Source organism: Vitis vinifera, chromosome 17 (assembly GCF_030704535.1).
Source record: "Vitis vinifera cultivar Pinot Noir 40024 chromosome 17, ASM3070453v1".
NCBI lineage: Eukaryota > Viridiplantae > Streptophyta > Magnoliopsida > Vitales > Vitaceae > Vitis > Vitis vinifera.
Window position 1 is genome coordinate 10,887,409 of NC_081821.1, and position 27,473 is coordinate 10,914,881.

Sequence of the window (27,473 nt, forward strand, 5' to 3'; positions counted from 1 at the left end):
TCTTTTTTCATTTTTTATGATTGAATAAAAGTGACAAACCTTTGACATTGCATGTTGAGCTGCAGCTTTGCATCAGGTAAAGGGGCCTCCAGGTTAATCATATTCCCCGTTCCCTCCAGAGTTCATTGTTCTGCAAAATGTGAATGCGGCAGCTGGCATGGATTTGTACCAATGAAGCATTTTGGAGAATGCTGTTCAAGTTTCTTCCTCAACCCAGCCACATAAAGCTGCTACCTGACCAATTTGCATTTCAAATACATCCAGTTTTCTGTGGGATAGCTGATGTGTATTTGGAAGGTGTTTGATGTATCAGCTTAATGACTTAGTAACTTAATTTTAATAAAATAATTTAACATCATTACTTGAAGTTAAAAATGAGTTTTGAGTTTTAAGTCGATACAAACCTAATTGAATCATAATGATTAGTGTGGTATGAATCTCATACGCTGCTTGCGACACAGGCCACCATTTAAAAAAAGCCTTGAATAGAATCATTTGTTCCCTAATCTACCACATACAAAATGAAAGATCTTACATGCATCATTAAGTGCAGCAGCATTTCCCTTCATCAGATGCTGGGTCATGCGGAAATTGCTTTGTGAACTATAGGACAGGACGGTACATTGCCATATTAGCAATTTTTTTGCGTATGAGAAAGAAGAAAAGGTACGGTCTTTATCTCTGAAATGTTCCAGGACAATACAACAAAGCAGCACCGCAAGCAGATCCCACTAAATTGCAGAAGTCCATTAAGTTTACCATCTCCCCCATCATCGAAGTCTAAATGACAACACCAAGTTCAGATAACACCCACTTGCTTCAGTTGTGTTTCATTCTGCTATGGATCCAACCCAATCCAGCATTTCCTCTGTTTGCAACTGCTTCTAATGGTTCCAGTAGACCCTTTGCGGTGTTGCCAAGTGCCTCTCCCTACACATTAAATTTGAGAGGGAAAATATGTGAGCAGTGTTAGTGAAACAGGAGCACACATATGTCATCGGTCAAAATAATTAAGAATATCAATTCATCTATCCCCACCATCTATTTGATATAATCAGGGGTTGTGAAACCTACAAACTCCATTGAATTTGAAACCATTTTTTCACTAGAACCAATCACATCTTACTTTGTTTGCGGAGTATTTTGTGGTTCAGTTAAAGGTCTTATTCTTATATCTATGCAATGGACTTCATGTGCCTGAAATGGGTTTTCTACAGGATATATAAGGCCAAAATCAACCACATTGCAGAATTGACGCTTATGCTGTTATCTGCCTAAAACAAAGGGACACCACCTTAACTTTCATTACATAAAGCATCTCTTTCTTCAAAACAAAGCTTTAAAATTTAAGAAATACCTCCTTCCAACCCATGCTTTCTAGAATTCTTCTAGCATAACTACCAGCTCCAAAGGACATGTTCAAGGCTTCAGCTGCAGCTTCTTCTGTTGAGACAGAAACAGGAGATGATGGCATAGCATCTCCAACAACCAAATTCTTTTGTCCAGGACCCACACCAAAACCTCCATGCAAAGTTCTTCTCTCTGCAGCTCTATCCCTATACACGTGGCTTTTATGCTGGCAATAAAACAGGAGATAATTTAAAAGGAAAACAAGGCAGATTGTGAGACAATACATATATTCCACAGAATAAATTATAGAGTTCAATGTGATGATAATTTATGATTGTGCAAACTTTCAAGCATTCAAAGAACATGGCCTGCAAAGTCAACTTTAACTTTTTATTTATTTTTATTTTTCTATTTTTTAAAATTTTTTATTTTAAAAATTTAAAAAGTTAAGGTTACTAGCAAACGACTAAAACATAAAGAAAATAAAAATAAAAAGTAACTTTTTATTATATTATAAAATATAAGTCTTAGAACTATTGGCAAATGACTAAAATATCAAAAAATAAAAATAAAAATAAATTCTTTTAATATATTATAAAATAAGTTTTAAACAAAAATAATTTTATACGATAAATTAGAAATACAACTTTCAATATTTTAACAATTTAAACAAATTAGCAAAAAAAAAAAAAAAATTGTCAAATAAATTTTTTAAAGAGATTTTTAAAATGAAGTTTCAAATAAAATATTTTATATAAAATCTTGATTAAAAATTTCAAATGACTTAATTTTTTACTCAAAATATAATAAAAATGCTTCAATAAAATTAATAATTTCATTGGTAGGTTTAATTTTACTATATATATGGTTACAATATATATCTATATATATTGTGTTAAAAAATTTTAAATTTTTTTTATCTTTACATTAACATTAAGTATAACACTTTCAAAATTCATATTTCTTATCAATGCACATCATATAATTGTCCAACATCACAAATTTTATCATATATATTGGTTTTTTTTAGAAAGATTAACTATAATTATTTATTTATTTATTTTTTATAGTATGTGTATTATTGCTCATTTTATCATTTTTTTAGCATTTGTTTTTTTTCCAACATTTTCATCAGTTTTGATTAACTTTCATCTCACCAAATTTTTTTATAGAATTTCCATATGATATTTCCGATATTTCCATAAAATCAAACTTTTAATATATTTTTTTTATCAAACAAACTTTTAATATTTTCATCCTTGATTATAATTAATCAACATCTATTTTCCTGTTATCAAGGCCAATTGCCCTCTGTTATCAATCATAACACATATTTGGAAAGTTGAAAGCAATTGGATGGGTTGTGCAAAGAGATGTTTCATATACAATTATCACATATGGTTCTCTATATTCTTTTTTCTTAGAAGGCATTTGAACACTAGGGGCATATGACCATACAAGATTGGTACTATTTCAGTGTCAAACTCCAAAATTCTACATTGCACAGCTGAAAATTACCTTGTCAGATGCAGACTTTGGATCCTGTAGCACAGATAAATCCTTCTGAATAGCAACACCATCTGTCACTTTGGATTCACTATTTCGGCATTTAGATAGAGGAAGCATATTCTGATCAACTGACAATTTGGGAAAGCTCCAGTCTTTTGTTGGGTTGGAAGAATCATAAATTGACAAGGAAGCTAAATATCTTGAGCTAGGACTCTTCAACCTATAAACCTGCCCTGAAAGAAGAAAATTTCAACAGCTATAATACTTCAATATAATTAAGAGTAAAGCGCACACACACACACACATCCCCACACATGGACACCTGCATTGGGTAAGAAGGGGTGCTGTGGGTGAATTGATCCTGTTGAGTAATATAGACGAGAAAATACTAAATCAGATTACTCAGATTTATAAAAATTAGGAGAGTAGATCAATACAATTTAGTGGCAACTGATATTCTCTTTTTGGAGTGGTTTGGGTAATGCACTCTTCACTTAGAAGGAACCTCTTGGGTTGGCATCACTCTTTTGTGGGGAAGAAAGAAAAACACCCTAGAGGGCTGCTTCTTTGTGCTTGTTTTGGACTCTTTGAAAGGAAAGGAACAAGAGGTCTTTTAATTATGTCAAGCGGTCAGACCAAGCAATTGAATCCAATTCTATGCATGCTTTTGTGAATTGAATTAGGGTGGTCATAGAGGATCACACAATGACTTTGAGAGATTTGGTACATTGGTTGAGCTTCAAGTAAGGAGAGGCATTTAGTTGTTTATGTCATTCTCGCCTACACTAGGGCATCCATTGCATACATCGTGTGTACTATGTTAAACCTCCTCTTAGACACTTCTAATATATTTTCTCATTTTCCTATTCAGAATAAGAAAAGGAAAAGGACAAAGAATTTAGTGGTAAAGAATAAGAGATTTTAAATCAAAGTATTGTACCTATCATGAGCACGCTATTTCACATTCATAAAAGCTGAGAGTAGAATAACAGGTTTGCCAGGAAAAGCCCGCAAAACAGTCTATTGATTTAGATGCTACTCTATCAATTGAGGATCTTCAGGGCTATTTACAAAACTACATAAAGGCTCTTTTAAAGTCCTTCCTGTCTCCTCCCTCAGAAATTTCCCTTATTTTAGGTTGGGTTCTTATATAGATGCAAAACTATATAGCTTGGTACATTTACATACTTTCATCTAATACAAGTCTAATTTCTTATCAGAAAAAAAATAAAAAAAAATAAATAAATAAATAAATAAAAATCTCTGTAGTTATTTTGAGAAATGAAGAAAAAAAGCATAAAAGAAGGTCAAAGCTCTCTCAATTTGTCCTTCAAGTGAATTTAGATACACATGTGAAAATCTCTCTTTAGCAGTTCATTATAAAGGCATTGCTAAGAAGACCTCATTAAATTTATTATCCAGAGATTATATTTTTTTGATAAGTAAAGAGAAGTATATTAAAATGAAAGAGGAAACACCAAACTAGTGTCCTCTAGGTATACAAAGAGTATACAAAAGCAGCCCCTCAACTCTAAACCAAGGAAGCGAGCCGAAACCCCTACCTATAACTAAAGCCTAGCCACTCAAAAAAGCTAACCAGAGACCGCGGGCTCAAAACTATAAACACCCTTATCCATGACCACAGATTACATACAAAAGAATGTTTCAACCTTTGGATTGACAACACCTCATTCCCAAAAGCCAACGAATTTCTTTCCTTCCAAACTGACCAAAATATACATAAGGGGGGGCCATTTGCCAAGCCTTTTTACGGATTTTCCCCACAAACGCTCCATGCCACCCCAAGAGAGTTTCCTTAACTGTACCAGAGAGAACCCACTCCACACCAAAGAGAGAAAAAAGAAGATTCCACAATGTCCTCGTCATAACACAATGGAGTAAAAGATGATCCACCGTTTCTGCTTCAGCAAGACAAAGAAAACACCTATTTGCCAAAGAATAACCCCTCCTCTGGAGTTGGTCTAAAGTTAAGATTTTGCCCCAGGATGCTTCCCACGCGAAAAAAGCTACCTTTGGAGGCACACTCGCTCTCCAAATACCAACATAAGGGAACATAGCTGAACCACCAGGCTCCAAAGTAGAGTAGAGCGACTTGACTGAGAAAACACCACTTCTAGATGCTGTCCAAACCATCTTATCCTCGTTCTCCCTTTGCACCCTAAAAGCTTGGATTTTAAGCATAAACTGTTCCATCATCTCAATTTCCCAATCATTAAGCGCCCTTGAGAACAGAGGGGTCCAACCATCCCCTACACCATCTGGGTTCCACACTTCTGATACCCACGCGTCTTTAGCCCGAGAAATGGCAAAAAGAGAAGGGAAGGATTCGTAGAGAGGCTCATCTCCACACCACTTATCCTTCCAGAATCTCACTCTCCGACCATTGCCCACACGGAAGGCTAAACTGCTATACATACCCAACCACTCCTTTCTAATAGCTTTCCAAAGCCCTACACTAAGGAATCTGAAGTCTCCTTCTTTGGGCTGAAGTAGCACGCTGAAAACAAATTTTAACCAACCGTTTGTCATTCTTTTTTATTTTGGAGATGATAGGAAAAAATTTTGAATGTTGCAGCAACAATTCGAAAACCAATCAGGTATAAGAAATTCAATTTCCCTTCTTCATATCTATTTCTCCATTCTCAGCAACGAAAGGGAGCATTTAAGAAAATACCAAGAATCACTGTGCTATAGTGTACATAGATTGTCATATAGTCAATTGCAATAGAGAACAATCCAAACCTGATGTTACTCGTACCAGATCAAGATGCACTTCACATATTGGGGCAGTTTTCATAAGACCACCACCAGAAGGCATAGAGGGATGAAGCTTAGTGGATTGCCTCACTAGCCGCCCAACCAACCTGGCCACTTGTCCTTTTCCATCCTTTTTGACACCTGACACCATTGCCCAATCCCATAGATCCACAACTGGAAAGTTTGGAATGGAATCCTCAGATTTAATAACTTGACCATACTGTGCTCGCCAGTTCTCTTCATCCCAGGAATCACCTGCACCAGAGATGCTTATATGAATCAAATAAAATCTATGAAATTGGTGAGTAGGCCACTATTTCAATGTTTAAAGCTCCATGCCCCAAAAATCACACAGAATACAAACAGTCTGCTCAAAAGAATAAACCATAGAAAGGATGAGAGCATGAAAATGAAAATGAAACTGGTTTTACAGTCTCTGGAAATATTTTCATAAACTGGACCATATGGATTCCTATAATTCTTTCGTTCACAAATCTCAGGTTGACTCTTGAAAAAAAACAATCTATTGATACTTTATAGGATATAACAAAACCTTTAATGTACATATAATTGAAGCACATCTATGGATACCAATAAAAAGTGAGGAAAACATGAACCAAATCAGTATTTTAGAATTAAAAATGTTAATAACCAATAAAATGGCAAAACCTTTGGCTACAACATTTCCAATTGAATCTGTTACACCATGATGATCCTCTAGAACGCATTCGCCTTCTAGCTCATGATCATCACCATTTCCTGCAACTCAAGAAAACAGACCCATTTAAGTTCCATTCCACCTAGAACTATCTCTTCCTCTCCACAAATTATAGAAAAGTTTGAGGCAAACCATGAGCTGACAACTTAAAGTTATCCCCCTCATCTGTTTCCAAAGGCATCCTCACTTCATCGGTAGCATTGATTGCTGTTGTGGAATAACCAGACAAATATAGATCAATAAGTGTGTCTTCAAGCCTAAAAACAGTAAATTAACACTGTCAGTAGAGATATCTACATGTTAACAGTGACAAGAATAAGGGCATGCAATGTCTAAACAAGCATACCATTCTGATGGTGGGGGTGGATTTTCTGCATCATGACTGCTAACACATGTTGTATGCCCTATTGATAAAAGAGAATGGTTAATTGATCAAAGTCACTGCATTTAAGGAAAAATTGCACGTTTGAGGCCCTAAGAGTATGGAAAATCCATCATGTTAGTAGCGTCACATCAATGCTTAAATGAATTTATTGAACAAAGCATGCAATACGTCTTACACTATACTGGTGAAAGCAGCACAAGAGGTAGAGGTGGTACCAGTGGGGGGTGGCAGTAATACATTCAGATTAAGAAAGATTGAGAAATAATATAGACAAAATAATAGAAACTTGTCTTGTATCCATGAATTTATCATAACAAATGAAAGGCACAGCAGGGATCATCTGAATCAAATTTTTTTTTTTTTCCTTCCTTTCCTTTCATGGAGGCAACTTAATCTATTAAGTCTTATTACAGCAGTATTCACCTGGAGTGCATTCATCAGCAGCAGTTCCCATGCCCTCGGATTCATCTCCCTGAAATGAAGAGTAATACTCATCATTCCAGCAATATGAATTTGTACATTGCTCATCCTGAATGGTATTACCAGGAAGAACTTCCCCACCCTCATCTATTGCACATTCATCACCCTGAACCTGAGATGTTGATAATGCACCAAATCCAGGATCAATCAGCCTAAAAAACCTAAAACCTCAACAGAATCCAATAAAGATAAGCAGAAACAAGCGATACCTTCTGAGAATCCAAGAGGACATAATTCCCATCCTCAAATTTGTAGTACAGACCGTCTCTACTGCTGTAGTACCATCCAGCATTCGGATCATGATAAAAGCCACTACTGCAGCAATAAACACGAAAAAACTGCCATTAACAGAATTTCTGAAGTTTCTCTCGCTCAACATAACTGATTTTCAAATAAACCAAAGAATTAATAAAACTATCCCAATTGACTCATCAAACTATAACTAGAATTACAATTACGATTTCAATCATTTGAATTTTAAGAATAAAACCTGGACGCAATTAAGAAAAACAAGTTCATCATACATATAAACACAAAAGAAACACTACAGTGAGGGGTTCCATTTTTCGCATATTATCAAGAGAGATTACAACCCTAGAAAATTCAACAAAAGAGAAGAAAAGATTGAGTTAGGAAAAGAAAGAGTGAAACCCTAATTCGGAAATAGAAAATGACCTGGGATGGAAGTATAGTTGAGATTTTTCGTCCCACTTGAAGATGCTTTCATCGTACTGATAATCCGGCTCTTCCGCCATTTTTATTACGATTCTTAACAGAAATTTGTACAATTCATCATCTCCAAACCGAAGCTCTATTAATTTTCCAGACAAATTTCACATCTCAGAATCTGTATTAACTTCTTAAACATTAATGCCGCGTTTTGGTTCCTCCAAAATATTAGGAAAACATTGTGAGTCATACATCGTAGGATTGATCAGGGACAATTATTTTCAATATTTAATTTAAGATTAGGTTAAGTTTTTTTAATTTGAACTCAATTTGAATTGGATTTGGACTTATATCAAGGTTCGAACAATTCAAATCTAATCAAAACCCGATTTAATATTTTTATAATATTTATAACATATTTTATCTTATACAATAATACTAATTCTTTTCTTTTAATATTTTTATAATATTTATAACATATTTTATCTTATACAATAATACTAATTCTTTTCTTTTAATTCAATCAATTTAAGTTTAACTCGATCAACCCGAGTCTAACTCGATCTTAATTTAAATATAGAAAAATAAAATTAAATTGAACTTGAATTAAGTGATTGGGTTAGAAGTTAGACTGAATTGATTATTTCTTTATTCAGATTGAACTTAGGTTAGTCATTAACCTGATGAACCTACCCAAGTTATAATCTACGATTGATAGAATGAAAAATGGAAAAATATTTTTTTTAATTATGTAAATATCCTTTAATGTTATATATATATATTTTAAAAGTAAAAATTAAATTTATATTAATATAATTATTATAGATCATAATATTTTATCAACCCACGAATGTGCCCAAGTTATTTATTACCTTATGATTAATAGAATAAAAGATGGAAAAAGATTTCAAATTTGTAAAACTAACAATAATAACCCCTTTTTTTTTTATGTAAATATCCTTTAATGTTTTAATTATTTATTTATATATATATATATATATATATATATATATATCTATATATATTTTAAAGTAAAAATTAATTTTATATTAATATAATTTTTATAGATCATCATAATAATATTTTTGAACAATGTTTGCGTGATGTTTAAATTAAGCATCTCTTTCATATAGCCGTACAACGTCTTATGAGTTAAAGGCAAAAACAAAACTTCGTAACTTACCTAAAGCAAAAAGCACAGATTACTTTAATGATGGGTAGGAAAAAGCCCAATTCACTGGGCTAAGCTGACCCAGAAGAGCAACGAATGTTGAAGTGGCCTACATGTAATTACGTGCTGTCCATGTAACCCAACGTGGCATCTCTCCGAGTATTGGCGAACCTTCTGGAAAAAGTGGTTGATGACGTGTCATCACGACACACACGCAATACTCACATGTGGCATTATGGGCCCTCCCAATGGGCTGTCTCCAAGAATTAGCGAACCTTCTGGAAAACGAGAATGATGATGTGTCATAACGAGATACACGCAACATTGACACGTGGCATTCTGGCCCCTTCTCCCGTTCTCTGAACCATGCCCCTCAGGCGTTGCTCTTGGAAGATGACTCTTTTTCGAAGGATCCAATCACATCTCTACAAGGCAAAATCAAACAGATATATGAAACAAGCCTCTGTTTCCACGTAAATATAATTTATTTGAAACTTCTTTATAACTTAATCTTATTATTTATATTTTTAAATAATTTAATTTAAATATGGAAATATTTTCTATTTTTTAAAAGCTGTTTAAAAAAGTTTAAGATATATATTTTTTTGAAACTATTTTAATTTTTTTAAATATAATATAAATTTATACATTTCTTTGTAAAAGAAATAAAGGAAAAGATGATTGGTATGAACAAATTTAAAATATTTGAATATATCGTCGATCTCTGATATATCCAATATCCGTGGATTTTGATATGAAATTCAGAAGATATACCAATCAATTGATATTTTTTTTGATATTTTATTGATATTTAACTGTTTTTTTTGATTTTTTAATTATTAAATAAATAAATTCTAATTATTTTATTTTTATATTTGATTTAATTTTTTTTTACCAAAAATATAAAAAGTAAATTTCTTAATAGATATTTTTTTTATATAATCTATATATTTATTAAATATAAAAAATATAAATATTAAAAAAATCATACATATATTATTATTTATTTGATATGATTGAATATATTTAAATTAAAATAGAACATAATATTAATATTAAATATATTTTAAAATTAAACATGTTATGATAATATTAGTGTAAAATAATATATAATGTAATTTAATAATAAATATATATTTATAAAACTTTTATTTTGTACCGACTTAGAGGATATTATTATTGATATGACAAAATGTGTATATCAATTTTTTTTTAAATAACTTTAAAATATTTATTTTTATCTTATATAATTTTTTAGAATTTTTTTTTTAATATTTCCAAAATTTGTATTAATTTTTATGTTGTTAAAATATTAATTGATATATCAATAAAATGGAAATATCAATATAAGCATCTTACTTACAAAATTCCATACCAAAGCATTGTATTCGCTGAAGCTCAAAACAAAAGTGGTGGGATCAGCGGTTAATGTCGGTGTAAAGAATATCAAGCAAAGGAAAAACATAAAACAAAAGAAGAAAAGAGAAGTGAGGAAACATCCAGAAAAGGGACCAAAGGTGGAGAAGGGCAAGCTCTAGAAGTGGAATCTAATAAAATCCTTTAATTTAAAGCCGCTGGGGTCACGATGAAGTTGTTTCACTGGGCCATTCTCCACTCGGTTCACTGTCTCCTCTCTAGTCTCTACTAATACGCTTCTCATATCAGACATTAATTTCAGGAATTGCAGTAAGGGGGATCGAGGGGAATGGACCCCAATGTGACCCCAAATAGCGGGGTACACACCTCTATTCTTCACTGCTCACATCATCAGAAGATACTAAGACACTAAACAATTTCCTGTTGGAGTCTTTGCAAAAGCTGAAACAGTGAAATGGCTTGTCGCTACTCATGGGTCTCCTCACTAGGAATGACCCATGAAAGCTAATTTCTCTCTAACTATATCGCGTTCCCATGTCTTAGCTAACCACAACCCTGCTTTTCTGTATTCCATTGCCCCTTTCTTCTCTATATAAGTCCTTCTCTTCTGGTTTGTTTTTTCATCCCAACTCTTACTTCATAACGGTTGTTAGTGCTTTAATTTTTTGTCTGCCTTTTCATTTCCATGGCTCCCAGCTTGAGCAAAGGTGCTCCGGATGTAATGGGGTTGGAGGACGGTCAGTCATCGTCATCGATCACCCTTCAGGGTTCTGATTTTTTGGCTAATGGCCACCCAGTTCTCACGGAAGTCCCTTCTAACATTGTGGCCATTCCATCACCCTCTAGTCCTGGAAACAAGGCCAAAACCATGGTGGGGTGCTTCGTGGGGTTCGAGGCCGGCGAGGCCAAGAGCCGGCACGTCGTCCCCGTCGGGAAGCTCCAGGAAATACCGTTCATGAGCATATTCAGATTCAAGGTGTGGTGGACCACCCACTGGGTAGGAACCCGCGGAGGAGATGTGGAGCACGAGACCCAGATGATGATTCTGGACAAATCGGACATGGGTCGACCCTATGTTCTCCTCCTCCCACTCATAGAAGGTCCCTTCAGAGCCTCTCTCCAGCCGGGAGAAGACGACAACGTCGACATCTGCGTGGAAAGCGGCTCCACCTCCGTGCGCACCTCCGCCTTCCGGAGCTGCCTCTACATGCACGTAGGAGACAACCCTTATGAACTAGTGAAGGACGCAATGAAAGTGGTGAGGGTCCATCTGGGGACCTTCAAGCTTTTGGAAGAGAAGAGCCCTCCAGGTATAGTAGACAAATTTGGCTGGTGTACATGGGATGCATTTTACCTTAAAGTACACCCCGAAGGTGTTTGGGAAGGAGTGAAGGGCCTAGTGGAGGGTGGGTGCCCTCCTGGCATGGTCCTAATAGACGACGGATGGCAGTCCATCGGTCACGACGATGAACCCATCTCCGACCAAGAAGGCATTAACAGAACCGCCGCGGGTGAGCAAATGCCATGTAGGCTCATAAAATTTGAGGAAAACTACAAGTTTAGGGAGTATGAGAGTCCTAGGGTACCCCAGGAGAAGGGTATGGGGGCATTTGTTAGGGACCTCAAGGATGAGTTTAAGAGCGTAGAACATGTGTATGTGTGGCATGCCCTTTGTGGATATTGGGGTGGGATCAGACCCAATGTCCCAGGCATGCCTGAGTCTAGGGTCATCGCTCCTAAGCTGTCACAGGGTTTGCAGATGACTATGGAGGATTTGGCCGTGGACAAGATCGTCAACAATGGTGTGGGGCTGGTGCCGCCGGAGTCGGTGGCGGAAATGTACGACGGCCTCCACTCTCGGCTGCAATCGGTTGGCGTTGATGGAGTCAAGGTTGATGTGATCCACGTAAGTTCTTGAAACCTCCAGAAAAAGTACTTACAACTGTTTTCCATTTAATATTTCTTTTCTTTTCTTTTCTGCCTTTTCTTTTTCTTTGAAACTGTTTTACCACGTGAGGATATGGTAGGGCCTTTAGATTTGGTGTAGGGTAGTTGTGTCCCACAAGTCCAATAACGGTTTCAGGATCAGCTGGCGGCCCTAATCCACTACGTGGCATGTGTGGGCTTCACCAAGTGGTCACACAAGCCACGTAGTCATATAATTTTACTTTTCAATTTTGTTTTACTATACTCCCAACAAGTTCGAGTGAAAACTGAAAACCCACAAAACTCAATAGACAAGCGTAAAAAAACTAGTGCTTCAACTTCCGCAGGGTGTTGGGGTTGATATTAACCCCAAATCCAATCTAAATTAAAGAAAAAATAAATTCAAATTCAATTCAATCTACCTCCAACTTCAGACATTTGATCTAAGTCCAATAGGACATCAATTTTTTTTTATTATTTAAAATTTGAGTCGAATTCAAATCGAGTATATAATTTAAAATCCATCTATAATATTTAAATTTTTTCATCTATTTATATAAAAAATTTATTAGTAAATATGACAAAATTTTAAGATAGAAAAAAAAAATTTATATGTTTTTCTTAAAAATATAAAAAAAAAATTGTTATATTGGATAATATGTATTATAAAAATATTAAATTGAGTTTGGATTAGGTTTGGGTTATTCAAATATTGGTTTGAACTTAACCCAAATTAAGTTCAAATTGAAAAAATTTAATCAAAGTTTAATCTGAGTATTGAAAATGATTAAGGGTGTAATTTGGACAAATTGGTACAACTCAACATTAGCCCAACTTAAAGTTTGAACGGGTTTAAGCATTCAAAGCATATTAATTACAAAAAAAATTAAATATTAAATATATAATATTGAATCTATGATATAAATAAATAAGATCAATGTCTAAGGGTATAAGCTCAATGAGATTGGATATAAAGTTATAAATCGAAGATGTAAATGTATGATACTAGCTATCGATGGTAAGATGTTCATATTGTGGTAAGAGCCTTACATATTGTTTACCTGAAGTCACCTATTGCTAACCCCAATTGCTTTATTGAGCAAGTAATTGGTAATGTGCAGTTGCTAGAGATGGTAGCAGAGGAATATGGTGGGCGAGTGGAGCTGGCAAAAGCCTATTACAAGGCACTGACTGCATCGGTAAGGAAACATTTCAAAGGGAATGGTGTAATTGCTAGCATGGAGCACTGCAATGACTTCATGTTCCTGGGGACTGAGACCATTTCGCTCGGCCGCGTTGGTATGTTAATTTCCCACAACCACCTTCAGAAATGCCAGTAATATTACCTTGTTGGTGGCACTCAAATTAATTTAGCTTTTGAAATGTTGCATATATATAGGGGATGATTTTTGGTGCACCGACCCTTCCGGAGATCCGAACGGCACATTTTGGCTACAAGGGTGTCACATGGTGCATTGTGCCTACAACAGCCTGTGGATGGGCAACTTCATACACCCTGACTGGGACATGTTTCAATCCACCCACCCATGTGCTGAGTTCCACGCCGCTTCACGGGCTGTCTCCGGGGGACCAATATATGTCAGCGACCACGTCGGGAAACACAACTTCCAGCTCCTGAAAACCCTCGTCTTGCCCGATGGGTCGCTTCTGAGGTGCCAACACTACGCCCTTCCCTCAAGAGATTGCCTGTTCCAGGACCCATTACATGATGGGAAAACCATGCTCAAGATTTGGAACCTTAACAAAGTAAGACACAGCAGGCTTCTTTCTTGCTTGAAAATTACGCAGTATTAGAAACTTGTGGGCGATGATGATGAGTTTTCATTTGCCTTCCCAACAGTACACAGGAGTTTTAGGAGCATTCAACTGCCAAGGAGGAGGGTGGTGCAGAGAAACACGAAGAAACAAGAGCGCCTCCGAGTACTCCCGCACCGTTTCATGCTTGGCAAACCCGAGTAAAGACATAGAGTGGAGCGCCGGGAAGAGTCCCATCTCCACCAAAGATGTGGACCTTTTTGCAGTGTACATGTTTCAGGAGAAGACGATGAAGCTGTTGAAGCCATCAGAGAGCCTGGAGATCTCACTGGATCCATTCAAATTTGAACTCCTCACAGTCTCTCCTGTGAAGGTGTTGCCCAGAAATAATAACAATTCAATTCAGTTTGCTCCATTCGGACTGGTGAACATGCTCAACGGTGGCGGGGCGGTTGAGTGGGTGGAGTTGGATGAAGATGAAGATAGGGTGAAAATTGGAGTGAAGGGATGTGGAGAAATGAAGGCATTTGCATCTGAAAAACCAACTACATGTAAGATCAATGGAGAGGGTGTGAAGTTCAGTTACGAGGCCCATACGGTTGGGGTTCAAGTTCCTTGGCCTAGTTCATCACAAGTGTCAATTGTAGAGTACTTGTTCTGAATTCCATGAATGGGTGGCAATATTCTCATCCAAAATTCGTCACCAATCTGGTTGTGGTTCATGGAATTTTTCACTATGTATCATTAAATTATCATATATAATTCCGACTTCGATCATGTCTGAATCGATTAATTTTGTTCAAAAAATTTATATCTTAAAAAGAAAAGTTTAATATTAAAATTAAAACAAAAAAAATTATTTATTTTAAAAATTTTATTTTGGTTTATAGAATGGATTGTCTCGTATTTAATAAAATTTTTATATATTAATATTATTGAGTTAATTTTACTCATGAAGTTTTAATTAAATACAATAAGTCGTCACAAATTTAAAAATTTTTCAAATACATCTCTTAATTTGCATCAGAGAAAATAACAAATCATGAAAAGAAAAAAAATTGAAAATATTTGAAACAGAATTTAGTCGAAAAGAAATTAGCGGATTTATACTTTTACATCAACTTTCAATTAACAGACCAGCTTTTGTCATGTAGCTGAAGCCAAGAAACTACCAAACAAGCCCTCATTTTGATATACGAGTGGGGACCCCCTTCCAAGCCAAACAAGCAAGGCATTTGGAATATTGGAGTGGACCGTGAAGTGAAGAGGTCGCAATTTCGCTGTAAGTCAATTCTCCGATGAGCTTTCACTTGGGTACACCACCAAAATCTGTGAATTAATTTCCTCGAGAATCTTCGTATTCTCTCAATTTTACCAATTTGTGAAATTTCAAATCTCGGAGATTCAATTCGCATGAATCCATCAAAGTTCATGGATAAGCAAATCACCGAGCTTTCTCCTTCCACAATCCACGATTTTCCCTACGTCTCAGACCTTCATGAAGAAGAAGACGAAGAAGATCACCTCTTCCCCAGCTCCAATTTCCTTCCAATTCGCCCCCTCCCAGTATGCCTCCCTCTCAAGTTTCTCTCTGTGTGATTCCTGTCTGTTTTGTAGGTTACTCATTGTCAATATTGGTAGGTTTAGTAAAAATTTCTAGGGTTTCAAGTGGCTTAATGATAATTGGGTCTGGGGTTGATGAATTTGAAGTTTATGATCACTAGTTTTGGTGGGTGTATTAGTTTATAGATATTTTTGTTGGTTTCAGATGGATGCATGATGCATCTATGTTGATGGTGTAGTAAAGATATATGTTGATTTTAGACTGATCCCTTGTATTGGACTTGCTATGAAAGTTTAATTGATGTCATTTGGAGCACAACAATATGTGTTGATATTATACTGTATGTGGAAGACTTCAACATTTTGTGTTCCTTATGAAGGTGGGTTCGACCCCAGGTGGTATGAACCCCTTGAGACTTCACCAATCATCAATGAGATGTTTCAAATTGCTACTGAGGATTTTTGGTGATCACTGTTGCTTGGTATGTGTTATTGGGTGTGTTTGGAATGCAACTGGAGAGGAGAATCAGTTCACAGAGTAGATTCTTAGTAATATCAAGCATTTTATGAATTGAGGTGGGACAGCAAGGACTTACTATTTTCTGTGTGAGGTTGTGGATATGTTGTATTCTGTTTCTGCATGGCATTACGGTTTGTGAACTTGTGCAGTCCTAACTGGGCTTCCATGATTGTATACAGAATAGCAGTTCCATGGACCGCTTTGATTCAGCAAAGGCTGCTCATGAGAAAGTTGGAACATCCTATGACGGAGCTTTGATTTCTGTGGTTGATAAAAAGATGAAGGAGCATACAGACACTTTCCTGCATGTTGTGGATGCTCTAATCACACGATTATCTCAACTGGAGAGCAGAACTCGCAACATTGAAAGTTATGTTGATGAGCTGAAAGCGTCCACTGAATATAATCATGGGAGAACTAATGGAAAGCTGAAGCAGTTAGAGAATACTCTAAGAGAGGTACTTATCACTGCTTCAATGCCCTTAAGTAGTATTGAGTTGTTGTTCATCAGTTTTTAGTTTGTATCAGACAGATCAGAAGAGTTGGGATATGAATTTATTTTTATTTTTTGCATTAATCTTCAAATATGCTGTGACACGTTATACTGCAATTTCACTGAATTTGGTTTGTTCCAGAATTCCAACTCTATGGAATTTGAAAATCTTGCCTTTACTGTCAACTTGATATTGGGATTTTGGAGTTCAAGGAGTTTAAATCCAATTCTAAATTTATTGGTATGTAAAGTGACCAAACATTGGATTTGGAATTGGGGCCTTTGGTTCCAATTTCAATGCCCCTAAGGTAACCTTAGTTATAATGAAGTTTCAGAATGTGCCTTGGACATAGTTGACAGAAAATGTTATGATAGAATTTACAAGCAAATGGTATATTAAGGAACCACAAGAGTGCAAATTTGTAGGCCTCAAGCTGTTAATTATGAAGTATATCTTACATGGGAATTCAACTGATTCATTTATGCATTTTAATATTTACATCATTGCAGCATGATGTAGTTCATCTTGCTGTGGCATCTTTGTTTACGGTATTGTAGCATTAGTGTTACTATAACCATATTGTAATTCGATACTGTTCACATTGTTCTGAAAGTGCTGTTTCACATTACCATAGATTTAAACTAGTAAAACTCTTTTATTTTGTTTCCTATTGTTTTACTTAAGAATCAAGATTGAGACTCATTTTGGTTTATGATAGGCATGAAAAGTGGAATGCAGCTTGCATGGACAGTAGGCAATTGTTTGTTGCTTCCATTTGGCTTGTCAATTCATGGTATTTGTTAAAGAAGATAATAAAACATGTTTCTTTTGGGCAGTTTTATGGTGGAAAAGTTATATTCTTGTCATTGGTATTTTGTTAATTAGAATTTGAAAGATTTACCCTACGTTATTATTATAGAGCCCAGCAGAAACCACTAAATGGGAAAAGGAAGCCATATTTTAAGATTTTTCCTTTTCAGATGGGGAGGTAAATGGCATTGTAGACATAAAAAAATTAGTAGATTAAATTACCACTAATTTGGTCTTCAAAATGAATAAATTTTAAAAAAATATATATATCCTCTTATGGATAAGTTTCCCTAATCTCCAACTATAAAAAGGATAATAATAATAATAATAAAATTATTATTATTAGTATCTTGTTGGTAAAACCTCATGAGAGAAGAAAATTTGCTAAAATCAAGGAACTAAATCCCTTGAATTAAGAAACTAGAATTTAGGAATTTGAAATTCAAATTCCCTATCTTCACCTATAAATAGAGGTGTCTTCTATCAAAAGAAAAAAAAGGGAGAAATTAGAAAAACTGAGAAAGGAAAATCCAAAGGCGACTTCGTACGGGAAAAGAAGCTTCATAACAAAAGAAAAAGCTTCATCAAATCTCCTTGCGAGTTCAATAAATGGTAAAAGAACTGCTACATGTATTCTTCGCCATTCAACGAGTTCATTCGGGAATAAGCCAATTGTGGCCCTCGATTGATCTTTGAAATCCAGAAAACGTCATCTTCATCTTCCAAAGTGTGATCAAGGCAAAAAAATCAGAGGGAAAATATTCCTTTGGAAAATAATATTATTTTTGAGATTGTACCCACAATATTTTAATTTCAATAAATATTTTGTTCGCATTATTTTCCTATTTTGTTTTGCTAATTTTGCAGGACCAAATTTATGAAATTTGTGTGTACAAATTTCTGGCACGCCCGATGGTACCTCTTTGCCTCTCATTTCTTTTGTTAGAAGATTGATCTCTACCACGTCGATGACACCCAAAAGAACTCAAGTTGTGCATGTCAACAAGGGCAATGACAAGATCGTCGTTGCACAATCGACACGACACTGCTATGGGCCTCATGACTCGTAGCAAAGCAAAATCGACATCTTCACTCTCAACAAAACAAACAAGTGAGTCTTCTTGTTTGCTAAAACCAGTAAGAATACATGATGAGCACCAACCATTCATCACCTTGGCCTCTTTGGGGGCAAAAAGCCATAGTGCTCATAGTAGGGGAAAACTCCCTTTGACACTAAGGGACTTTGGGGATAAATCTCCTTGCTTTGTTACCAATGCTAACTCCAGACTCACACTCTGGATTGCCAACTGGAATGCCAAAGGAGGAAAACTACTCCAATCGTTCCGACTCTTTTACTTCTTCCTTCTCGATGACTATGCCGGTAATGACAACCGACACTACATCCGTAGAGGAACAATTGGCAGAGATGGCTCGCGTCATCGCCAAACTCACCAAGACGGTTGAGGAGAAAGATATGCAGATAACCTTCCTCATAAACAAGGTTGAGGCACAAGTACAAAATATGGGTGAGTCAAGTCAAGGACTTAACCACCTTCCGAATGTTGCATCTCCTCTCGATGATGCGCCACATACGTATAGGACAATGCAAGTTGAGAGACAAACGACGGAATCTGCCTCAGTGGCGTCATTATTTGTCCAACAACTTCAGGACATGATAACTAACACCATTAGAGCGCAGTACGGTGGACCCTCACAGAGTACGCTCATGTACTCTAAACCTTACATTAAAAGGATTGATAACCTACGTATGTCTGTGGGTTATCAACCTCTAAAATTTCAATCATTTGACGGGAAAGGAAATCCAAAACAACATGTTGGCCATTTCGTTGAAACTTGTAACAATGTAGGTATAGATGGTGACTAATTAGTTAAACAATTCGTTCGTTCTCTCCGAGGGAATGCTTTCAATTGGTACATAGACCTTGCACTTGAGTGTATCGATAGTTGGGACCAAATGGAATGTGAATTCCTCAACCGTTTCTATAGCACCCGACGAACGGTAAGTATGATGGAACTTATTAACACTAAGCAATGGAAAGACGAGTCGGTTGTAGACTATATCAACTGTTGGCATTCCTTAAGCCTTGGCTGCAAAGATAGATTATCTGAGGTATCAACCGTGGAGATGTGCATACAAGGAATGCATTGGGGTCTCCTATACATTCTCTAAGGGATACGACCTCGTACCTTTGAAGAATTAGCTACCCGAGCACATGACATGGAGCTCAGCATAGCCAACCATGGTTCTAAGAAGGACCTTACCGTTGATCGGCAAAGAGAGAGACATGATGGGAAAAGGAGTGACAAGACCTTGAAGAAACCCATCTAGGAGTCAATGACGATAAATATGACGCCCATCAAAATTTGAGCAAGTGATAAAAAGAAGGAAGTAAAAGAGGTTGGACCAATCCAGGAAAATGAGAGGCGTCGATTCACCTTAAAGGAATTAAAGGAGAAGAAGTATCCTTTTCCTGACTCTAATGTGCTTAACATGTTGGAAGACTTGCTCCAGAAAAAGGTTATCGAGTTACCTGAGTGCAAGCGTCCAGAAGAAATGGATCGTGTTAATGATCTAAACTACTGTCATTATCATCAGTCATCCTGTGGAGAAATGTTTCGTTTTAAAAGATCTCATAATGAAACTTTGCATTTAGATCTGGATGAAGTAGTAGAGTCAAATCATGCTACAGTCACATTTGGGTTATTTGATCATGTTCCATTACATGTTCCGCTTAAGAAACTGGGGGCATGTGCCAGTACTATTCAATGCGAGTCACCGAAACCATAGCAAACACAAGTGTCATATGACGAAGAAGGTTGGACATTGGTGACACGAAGAAGACCTTACAAGAAGCAAGTGTCGCATTCATACCCTAACCTTGCAAGAAGACATGAGTGGAATACTCATCAATACCTAAAGAAGAAAGAAAAAAAGAATCCTGAAAGAAAACAAGCGATTGTACAAATAGATGACCTTTTGGTCCAGAAACCCATCACCCCTATTACCTTAGGGGAATACTTCTCCCTAGGGTTCTTTGATAAAAGGGTGACAATATCAACTCATATGGTCTCTTTCAATGAGACTTCAAAAGAAGAGGGAAGATGAGGAAAACATTCTTGGTGTTGAGTCAAGAAAAACTAAGGAAGAAGAGGGGGTAGTAGCAAGCTTACAACACCCACCCTCACCGTTTAGTAGCCATGAAATGCTACAACTTCCTAATGAGATGCGAAATGCGTTGATTCAAGTACTTAAGAATCCAACACTCTATGCCACCAAAATAAAGGGGGCAAAAAGAGTTGAGGATGAAAGCCACAATTGTGCCAAATGTTGTGCAGCCATCACCTTTACCGATGAAGACCTTCAGTTAGGGTCAAAACTACATAATCGACCTCTGTTTGTTACCGGGTACATACGGGAACAAAATATCACTCGCATCTTAATTGATGGAGGGTCTGTAGTAAATATCATGCCCAAAGCAACAATGAAACGACTCGGGATTGCTACGAAAGAACTAACTCGAAGTCGCCTAATGATCCAAGGCTTTAATCAAGGGGGACAACGAGCTATTGGCATGATTTGCCTAGAGCTTGGTTCAGTTTACCTACAAGTTGCCGATATTTCCCAAGATCTCCTAAAGGCTCCCCCTGTCCTGGTATAAGTTTGACATTTGGATCCATAGGAGTGTCTACCGGTTTATAGTCTAATATACCGGTTTCTTCCAAGATGTCTAAAGCATACTTCCTTTGGGAAAGAACCACACCGGAACTGGATTGAATTATCTCAATCCCTAAGAAATACTTGAGTTTCCCCAAGTTTTTAGTCTGAAAGTGGGTGAAAAGGTGTTGCTTTAGTTTCTGAATACCATTCTGATCACTGCCTGTAATGATGATGTCGTCCACATAAACTACTAGATAAATACACTGCCCTGAAGAGTTATGATGATAGAAAACGGAATGGTCTGCTGTACTGCGAAACATGCCAAACTCCTGAATAACAGAACTAAAACGGCTAAACCATGCTTGAGGAGATTGTTTCAAGTCATATAGAGAACAGCGTAACCTGCACACTAAACCAGACTCCTCCTGAGCAACAAAACCAGGTAGTTGCTCCATATAAACTTCCTCAGCAAGATCCCCATGAAGGAAAGCATTTTTAATATCTAACTGATAAAGAGGCTAAGAACGCATAGCAGCCATAGAGAGCAATAGACGAACAGAAGCTATCTTGGCAACGGGAGAGAAAGTGTCACCATAATCAGAACCATAAACCTGAGTATAGCCTTTAGCAACTAAGCGGGCCTTAAGGCGATCAACCTGACCATTAGGGCTAGCCTTAACTGTGTAGACCCAACGACAACCAACTGTAGATTTACCAGAGGGTAAATCAACAAGATCCCAAGTGCCATTGGAGTGTAAAGCAGCCATTTCATCTACCATTGCATGTCGCTAGCTTGGATGGGAAAGAGCCTCAGGGGTGCTCTTGGGAAGAGAAATAGAAGATATAGCAGAAACAAATGTAGAATAGGGTGAAGATAATCAATGGTAACTCAAAAAATTGTAAATGGGATGAGGATTACGAGTAGATCGATTACCTTTCCGAAGAGCAATGGGTAAGTCAGCAGAAGGAGGCAGAGCCGGGACAGGAGAAGTCGAAGGGATAGGAAGTGAGTCAGTAGGTACCTCTGCCAAAGAAGGAGGAACAACGACACGATGATGACGATGATAAACCTGAAGTGGACTAGAAGGCACTGCATCAGGTGGGGAGATAATGGGAAGGGGTAAGACTTCAGAAACAGGAAGAGATTCAGAGGTGGAGAAGAATGGTGAGTCTTCAAAGAAGGTAACATCAACGGAGAGAAAGTAGCGATAAGTCTCAGAGGAATAACAACGATAACCCTTTTGAAGTCTGGAGTATCCCAAGAAGATGCATTTTGTGGCTTTGGCAGAAAGTTTGTCCTGTCCAGGAGTGAGAATATGAACAAAGCAAGTACAACCAAAAACACGAGGAAGAAGGAAATAAAGTGGTTGGTCAGGGAAAAGAAGGGAATGAGGAATCTGATCGTGTAATACAGATGAGGGCATACGATTAATCAAATAACATGCTGTAAGAACAGCGTCTCCCCAAAAACGAAAAGGAACATTACTATGGAGAAGGGGAGTACGAGCTGTTTCAACAAGATGTTGATTCTTACGTTCAGTTACCCCATTTTGTTGAGGAGTATGAGCATAAGAAGATTGATGAAGGATCCCATGTTGGGACATAAATGAAGTAAATTGTGCAAAAAAATATTGTGGTGATATATATGTAATTTTTTTATATATATATGTATTTGGCCATTTGACTTTTGTAATGGAGTACGTTTGATTGTGGTGATATATATATTCTTTTTTTTTATGGTAAGTTTGACTTTCCTAAATATATATATTCCACCACTTTCCAAAGCATTCACGAATAGATTGGGTGTTATATATATATATATATATATATTGGATGCCATGCATACCACGAACAACTGTTGATGCTTTCCCATGGCATGATGTCCAACACCACACCAACATAATTTTGACATGCCACCCACGACATGATCTTGGTATGGCATGACATATATATATATATAACAAACAAAAAAAAAAGCACTTACAAGTTTGAAGAGGTGAAGACTTTTCATGGTGAATTCAAGTTGACTTCCTCAAATTTGTTGAAGAACACTCAAAGATCAAAAGAGCTCTTTGAAAAAGTTCAAGTCAAGTTCCTCAACTATTGTCCCCTTTATATAAAAAAAATAAAATGTGTATAAGGATGACAAATTGGAAGGGGATTGAAAGTGTAAAGTAAGAAGGAAAATGAATCGAAAGATGATTCAAAGTGTAAAGCAAGAAGGAAAACGAAGTGGAGTTTTGAAAAAAGTGGGAAAGAAATATTTTTTTTTGAAAAAAAAAATAGAAAATTTCCTATTAAAATATTTCTTTGAAAAAAAAATTTACTTCAAGACTCACCCTATCCACATGACAATGCATGTAAGTGATGCGTATTGAAGTGGGGGCATTTGTAGACATAAAAAAATTAGTGGATTAAATTACCACTAATTTGGTTTTCAAAATGAATAAATTAAAATATATATATCCTCTTATGGATAAGTTTCCCTAATCTCTAACTATAAAAATGATAATAATAGTAATAAGAAAATTATTATTATTATTACTATTATCTTGTTGGTAAAACCTCCTGAGTGAAGAAAATTTGCTAAAATCAAGGAATTAAATCCCTTGAATTAAGCAACTAAAATTCGGGAATTTGAAATTCAAATTCCCTATCTTCACCTATAAATAGAGGTGTTTTCTATCAAGAGAAAAAAAGGGAGAAATCAGAAAAATCGAGAAAGGAAAATCCTAAGGAGAAAATCCAAAGGCGACTTCGTATGGGAAAATAAGCTTCATAACAAAAGAAAAAGCTTCAGCAAATCTCCCTGCAAGTTCGATAAACGGTAAAAGAACTGCTACACGTGTTCTTCGCCATTCAACGAGTTCATTCGGAGCCAATTGTGGCTCTCGATTGATCTTCGAAATCCAGAAAATGTCATCATCGTCTTCCAAAGTGTGATCAAGGCAAAAGAATCAGAGGGAAAATATTCTTTTGGAAAATAATATTATTTTTGAGATTGTACCCACAATATTTTAATTTCAATAAATATTTTGTTCGCATTATTTTCCTATTTTGTTTTGCTAATTTTGTAGGACTAAATTTACGAAATTTGTGCGTACAGACATTTGAGCCAAGACATGAACACAAGGCTCTTCTCAACATAAAACAAATTGATCAGAAATCAGGATCTTGAAAATAATTGTTGGATGTCATCAGTCCCTTTTTTCTTTTGGTTTATGGTTAACTTGAGGAAGGGAATGGAGAGGGATTGTTGAAAATATTGAAGGAAAACTACTCTAGTCTTGAATATAGTTGTAAAACTTATCATCTCTAATGAGTGTACCATGCATGGCTCTACTCCAGGGGTCACTTTAGTAAGGGTTTTTGTTTGATAAGAGAACAACATTATGTGCATTGGTTCTGGTTTGAATGGGACTCAATAGCTTTAATGGTCCTAGATTTTGGTGTGTTTTTTGCATAAAAGAATTGTTCCATATGATTTCGGTAATAAATCTCTTGTGGTTTTAGAATTCATATTTTTGAATGGTAGTGGAGGGTTCTTTTTAACTCACCTAAAAAGCCTCTCAAGCTCTGATCCATTGTGAAAAATCATGTGCAGGTCCAAGGTGGCATACACGACTTAAGAGATAAACAAGAAATAGTGGAGGCTCAGCTGCAGCTTGCTAAGCTTCAAGTGTCCAAAGGTAAGCTGCAAGCAGAGAACCAAATCAGTGCTACACAAGCTCAAATAGTGCAAGGAATATCTTCAACCGCTCCTCAGCAAACCCACCAACCACTGCTGGTTCCTGTTTCTTGTCAACAACCTCCTCCTGCTCTTCTTTCTAATGCCTCTCCATCCCTAAATCACCAGAATCCACCACCTCCACCACCACCACCCCCACCACCACCTGCCTCAGCAGCAGTACAGCTTCCTACACAAGTACCTCAGAACCAAATTTCTTTTTCACATCCTGGATCTTACTACTTGCCACATCCTCCGGCTCCAGGAACCACACATCAGCAATGCCAAATTCCTCCAGCTCCACAATCGCAGCTACCACCTTCAGTACCACATCAGCCTTACCAACCAGCCCCTCAATTACAACCCTCACAATTACCACAATTACCACATGTGCCCCCACATCTTAGTGCAGTTAATCCCCAAGTCCCTCCATCAGGCCACCCTATCAAAGAAATCCCTTACATGTCATCTCAAAGCTACCCTCCAAGCTTCCATCAACCCCCTTTTCGGCCACCTAGCAGTGTGCCCTCCACCCAACAGTTTTACAAGGGTTCTACTCTGAAGATGGACGAAGAACCACCAAGCAGACCGAATTCAGAGTTTCCCACCGGGTATGGAACACCACCTGCATATGCTCATTTGAGTGACTTTTATGCTCGCAGTGGATCTAATTCCTACTCCAATGATTCAACAATGAAACCTTTGCAATTCTCACCTTTGGCTTCCGTCCCAAGTGGTGGAACCAGCTATACACAACTCCCTACTGCCCAGATACTACCACATGCGCTGCCCACTGCCTCCAGTGTGGGTGGTGGGTCAGGTCCAAGTGTGACAGGAAATAGGATTTCAAGTGACGATGTTGTTGACAAAGTTGCAGCAATGGGATTTCGAAGAGACTTGGTGAGAGCAACGGTGAGGAAACTAACAGAGAATGGGCAATCAGCGGACCTTAATGTTGTGCTTGATAAGCTGATGAATGATGGGGAGGATCAAGCCCAGACAGTTTGGTTTACGCGATAATTTTTTGTGTTTCCTCCAATAGTTTGATTTCACCTGTATAGAATATGTGGTTTTTGGTTCACCATGTGGAGTTTAGTGACCTTCATACCCTTTGTATAGGAGATAGCACAACATGTTTCTGGATCTATGTTGTTTGATTGAATGTCCCTTTTGCCACTGCTGTTAGTTGTGATTGTTGTGTAGTATAAGATTGCTAATGCTGGCAATATATGGTTTTGTCGTCTTTGATTCCAAATACTGGTTTACACCTCTCCATGTTTTCCTGTTTCTGTATTCTGGAAATGCATCCATTCAGAGTGATTTCCTAGGAGCCAGTGACATGAAAAAATGGCATTATATAGGTGGCAATTCATTTTAGCACCCAGAGTCTTCTACAGAGGATTGGTTTATTTCATGACAATCCAGATGAAACTCTCATCCAATCAAATTTTGGGTATCAATGTCTTGTGATGCAGTTATGTGGGTTCAAAGCATAGTATAACCTAACCCCAAAGAGTTTGAATTTTCAAACTCTCCAAAGTTGAAGTATCTCAAGTTTCACGACATTATAACTTTTTGGAGGCCATGGTCAAACACCACTTTGCCTTCTTTAAAGGTAGGCATTGGGTGGAAAGTGCAATCATAGGCTCGAGTGTCTGGTTCAGTGTTAGGAGGGGGAATTCTTCCCTAAAAAAATCAATAACAGTGGAGCTCATGTTTCCTTTTTGAGGATCCATTTTACATGATAACCTGCAAGTCTCCAACCAATTCTTACTAAAGTGACTTGGACTGAAAAGTGCTCCGGGAATCTTGTTACTAATGCTCTATGGGACATTAGTTGTCATTTTCTGCTTTGATATCGTGGGGTCCTCATTTTAAGGGTATCAACCTTCTTGACAGCTTGGCTAGGCCTCCAGTCACGCACAGTTCTTGCCTGTAAAGATTTTCAGGCACTCGATAAAGTCGGCTCCATTTTAGCACCAGAAAGGCATAGGATTGTTTGGTAGGACTGGGAGTCCCATGTGTCAGGCTAGCGAGCTAAACTCTTTAGTAAATTTTATCATTAATATGATGAGTTTCATTTAGTAGATAAATTTCTATAACTATGGTGTAGTGGGGTAGAAGCTAAGATGGAAGTAATGCCCAGAGTACCGATGGCACGTGACATTTACTCAGTAGGGGACCTAATGAATAGACAAATGCTTGCTCTGAGAAGGACCATGCCCTCAATTGGTGCTGCTTTCATGACACACTGACTTTTATTCTTCCCCTCCTTAGGACCACGCTTGGGGACATACAGTGACCAGCCTTAAACGTATTAAGCTGCCGAGGCCTCTTAAGCTTTTGGTATCATCTGGTGGAAGATTGCTAAGACTGAGCTCTCTAGACGTCAATCTGGTCCCTATGCTGTAATATGGCTTTAATACTACTTTTCCCAAATCCAGATTTTGTGGACCCTAAATCAGCTTGGAGGTCCAGGCCATTTGGACATTAGGGTTTTAGGTGTTTCATCCCTTTCGTCTTTATTTCATTTGGCTACAT

General features: G+C 37.0%; 3 protein-coding genes across 11 annotated transcripts; 2 read left to right on the forward strand and 1 right to left on the reverse strand.

Moving 5' to 3' along the window:
- Window positions 1-468: 468 nt before the first annotated feature.
- On the reverse strand, window positions 469-8,279 carry LOC100245077 (uncharacterized). Of its 5 annotated transcripts, none has more exons than XM_010664821.3 (10): window positions 7,896-8,279; window positions 7,430-7,535; window positions 7,164-7,332; window positions 6,702-6,759; window positions 6,488-6,612; window positions 6,307-6,396; window positions 5,639-5,892; window positions 2,869-3,087; window positions 1,358-1,576; window positions 469-930 (listed from the first exon to the last, which is right to left on the reverse strand). In XM_010664821.3, exons 1-10 carry the CDS (start codon window positions 7,973-7,975, stop codon window positions 820-822), a joined length of 1,431 nt encoding a protein of 476 aa, XP_010663123.1. In that variant the 5' UTR covers window positions 7,976-8,279; the 3' UTR covers window positions 469-819. The 5 variants fall into 5 exon arrangements, with proteins under 5 accessions (XP_010663123.1, XP_059589928.1, XP_010663120.1 ...); XM_059733945.1 differs by having other exon boundaries at window positions 2,869-3,092; window positions 5,623-5,892; window positions 7,430-7,532; window positions 7,896-8,254; XM_010664818.3 differs by having other exon boundaries at window positions 2,869-3,092; window positions 5,623-5,892; window positions 7,896-8,254.
- A 2,396-nt stretch (window positions 8,280-10,675) lies between these two features.
- LOC100251818 (galactinol--sucrose galactosyltransferase) lies at window positions 10,676-14,924 on the forward strand. Its single transcript, XM_002281447.3, has 4 exons — window positions 10,676-12,343; window positions 13,485-13,662; window positions 13,763-14,130; window positions 14,225-14,924. Exons 1-4 carry the CDS (start codon window positions 11,123-11,125, stop codon window positions 14,798-14,800), a joined length of 2,343 nt encoding a protein of 780 aa, XP_002281483.1. The 5' UTR covers window positions 10,676-11,122; the 3' UTR covers window positions 14,801-14,924.
- Window positions 14,925-15,320: 396 nt separating this feature from the next.
- LOC100250211 (vegetative cell wall protein gp1) lies at window positions 15,321-26,187 on the forward strand. Of its 5 annotated transcripts, none has more exons than XM_010664814.3 (4): window positions 15,345-15,421; window positions 16,083-16,313; window positions 16,402-16,680; window positions 24,810-26,187. In XM_010664814.3, the coding sequence occupies exons 3-4, from the start codon at window positions 16,414-16,416 to the stop codon at window positions 25,950-25,952; spliced, it is 1,410 nt and encodes a 469-aa protein (XP_010663116.1). In that variant the 5' UTR covers window positions 15,345-15,421; window positions 16,083-16,313; window positions 16,402-16,413; the 3' UTR covers window positions 25,953-26,187. The 5 variants fall into 5 exon arrangements, with proteins under 5 accessions (XP_010663119.1, XP_010663116.1, XP_010663118.1 ...); XM_010664816.3 differs by having other exon boundaries at window positions 15,351-15,705; XM_019226674.2 differs by having other exon boundaries at window positions 15,351-15,705; window positions 16,083-16,278.
- The last annotated feature ends 1,286 nt before the right edge of the window (window positions 26,188-27,473 follow it).

Excerpts from the sequence above, each read along its gene's own strand:
- LOC100245077 (XM_010664818.3), bottom strand. The coding sequence starts at position 7,975 with ATGGCGGAAGAGCCGGATTATCAGTACGATGAAAGCATCTTCAAGTGG. Across the intron at positions 7,333-7,429 it reads TCCTCTTGGATTCTCAGAAG|GTTCAGGGTGATGAATGTGC; the intron begins GTATCGCTTGTT and ends TCAACATCTCAG. Across the intron at positions 5,893-6,306 it reads TGGAAATGTTGTAGCCAAAG|GTGATTCCTGGGATGAAGAG; the intron begins GTTTTGCCATTT and ends TCTCTGGTGCAG.
- LOC100251818 (XM_002281447.3), top strand. The coding sequence starts at position 11,123 with ATGGCTCCCAGCTTGAGCAAAGGTGCTCCGGATGTAATGGGGTTGGAG. Across the intron at positions 13,663-13,762 it reads CATTTCGCTCGGCCGCGTTG|GGGATGATTTTTGGTGCACC; the intron begins GTATGTTAATTT and ends GCATATATATAG. Across the intron at positions 14,131-14,224 it reads AGATTTGGAACCTTAACAAA|TACACAGGAGTTTTAGGAGC; the intron begins GTAAGACACAGC and ends CCTTCCCAACAG.
- LOC100250211 (XM_010664813.3), top strand. The coding sequence starts at position 15,553 with ATGAATCCATCAAAGTTCATGGATAAGCAAATCACCGAGCTTTCTCCT. Across the intron at positions 15,706-16,401 it reads TTCCAATTCGCCCCCTCCCA|AATAGCAGTTCCATGGACCG; the intron begins GTATGCCTCCCT and ends GATTGTATACAG. Across the intron at positions 16,681-24,809 it reads TAGAGAATACTCTAAGAGAG|GTCCAAGGTGGCATACACGA; the intron begins GTACTTATCACT and ends AATCATGTGCAG.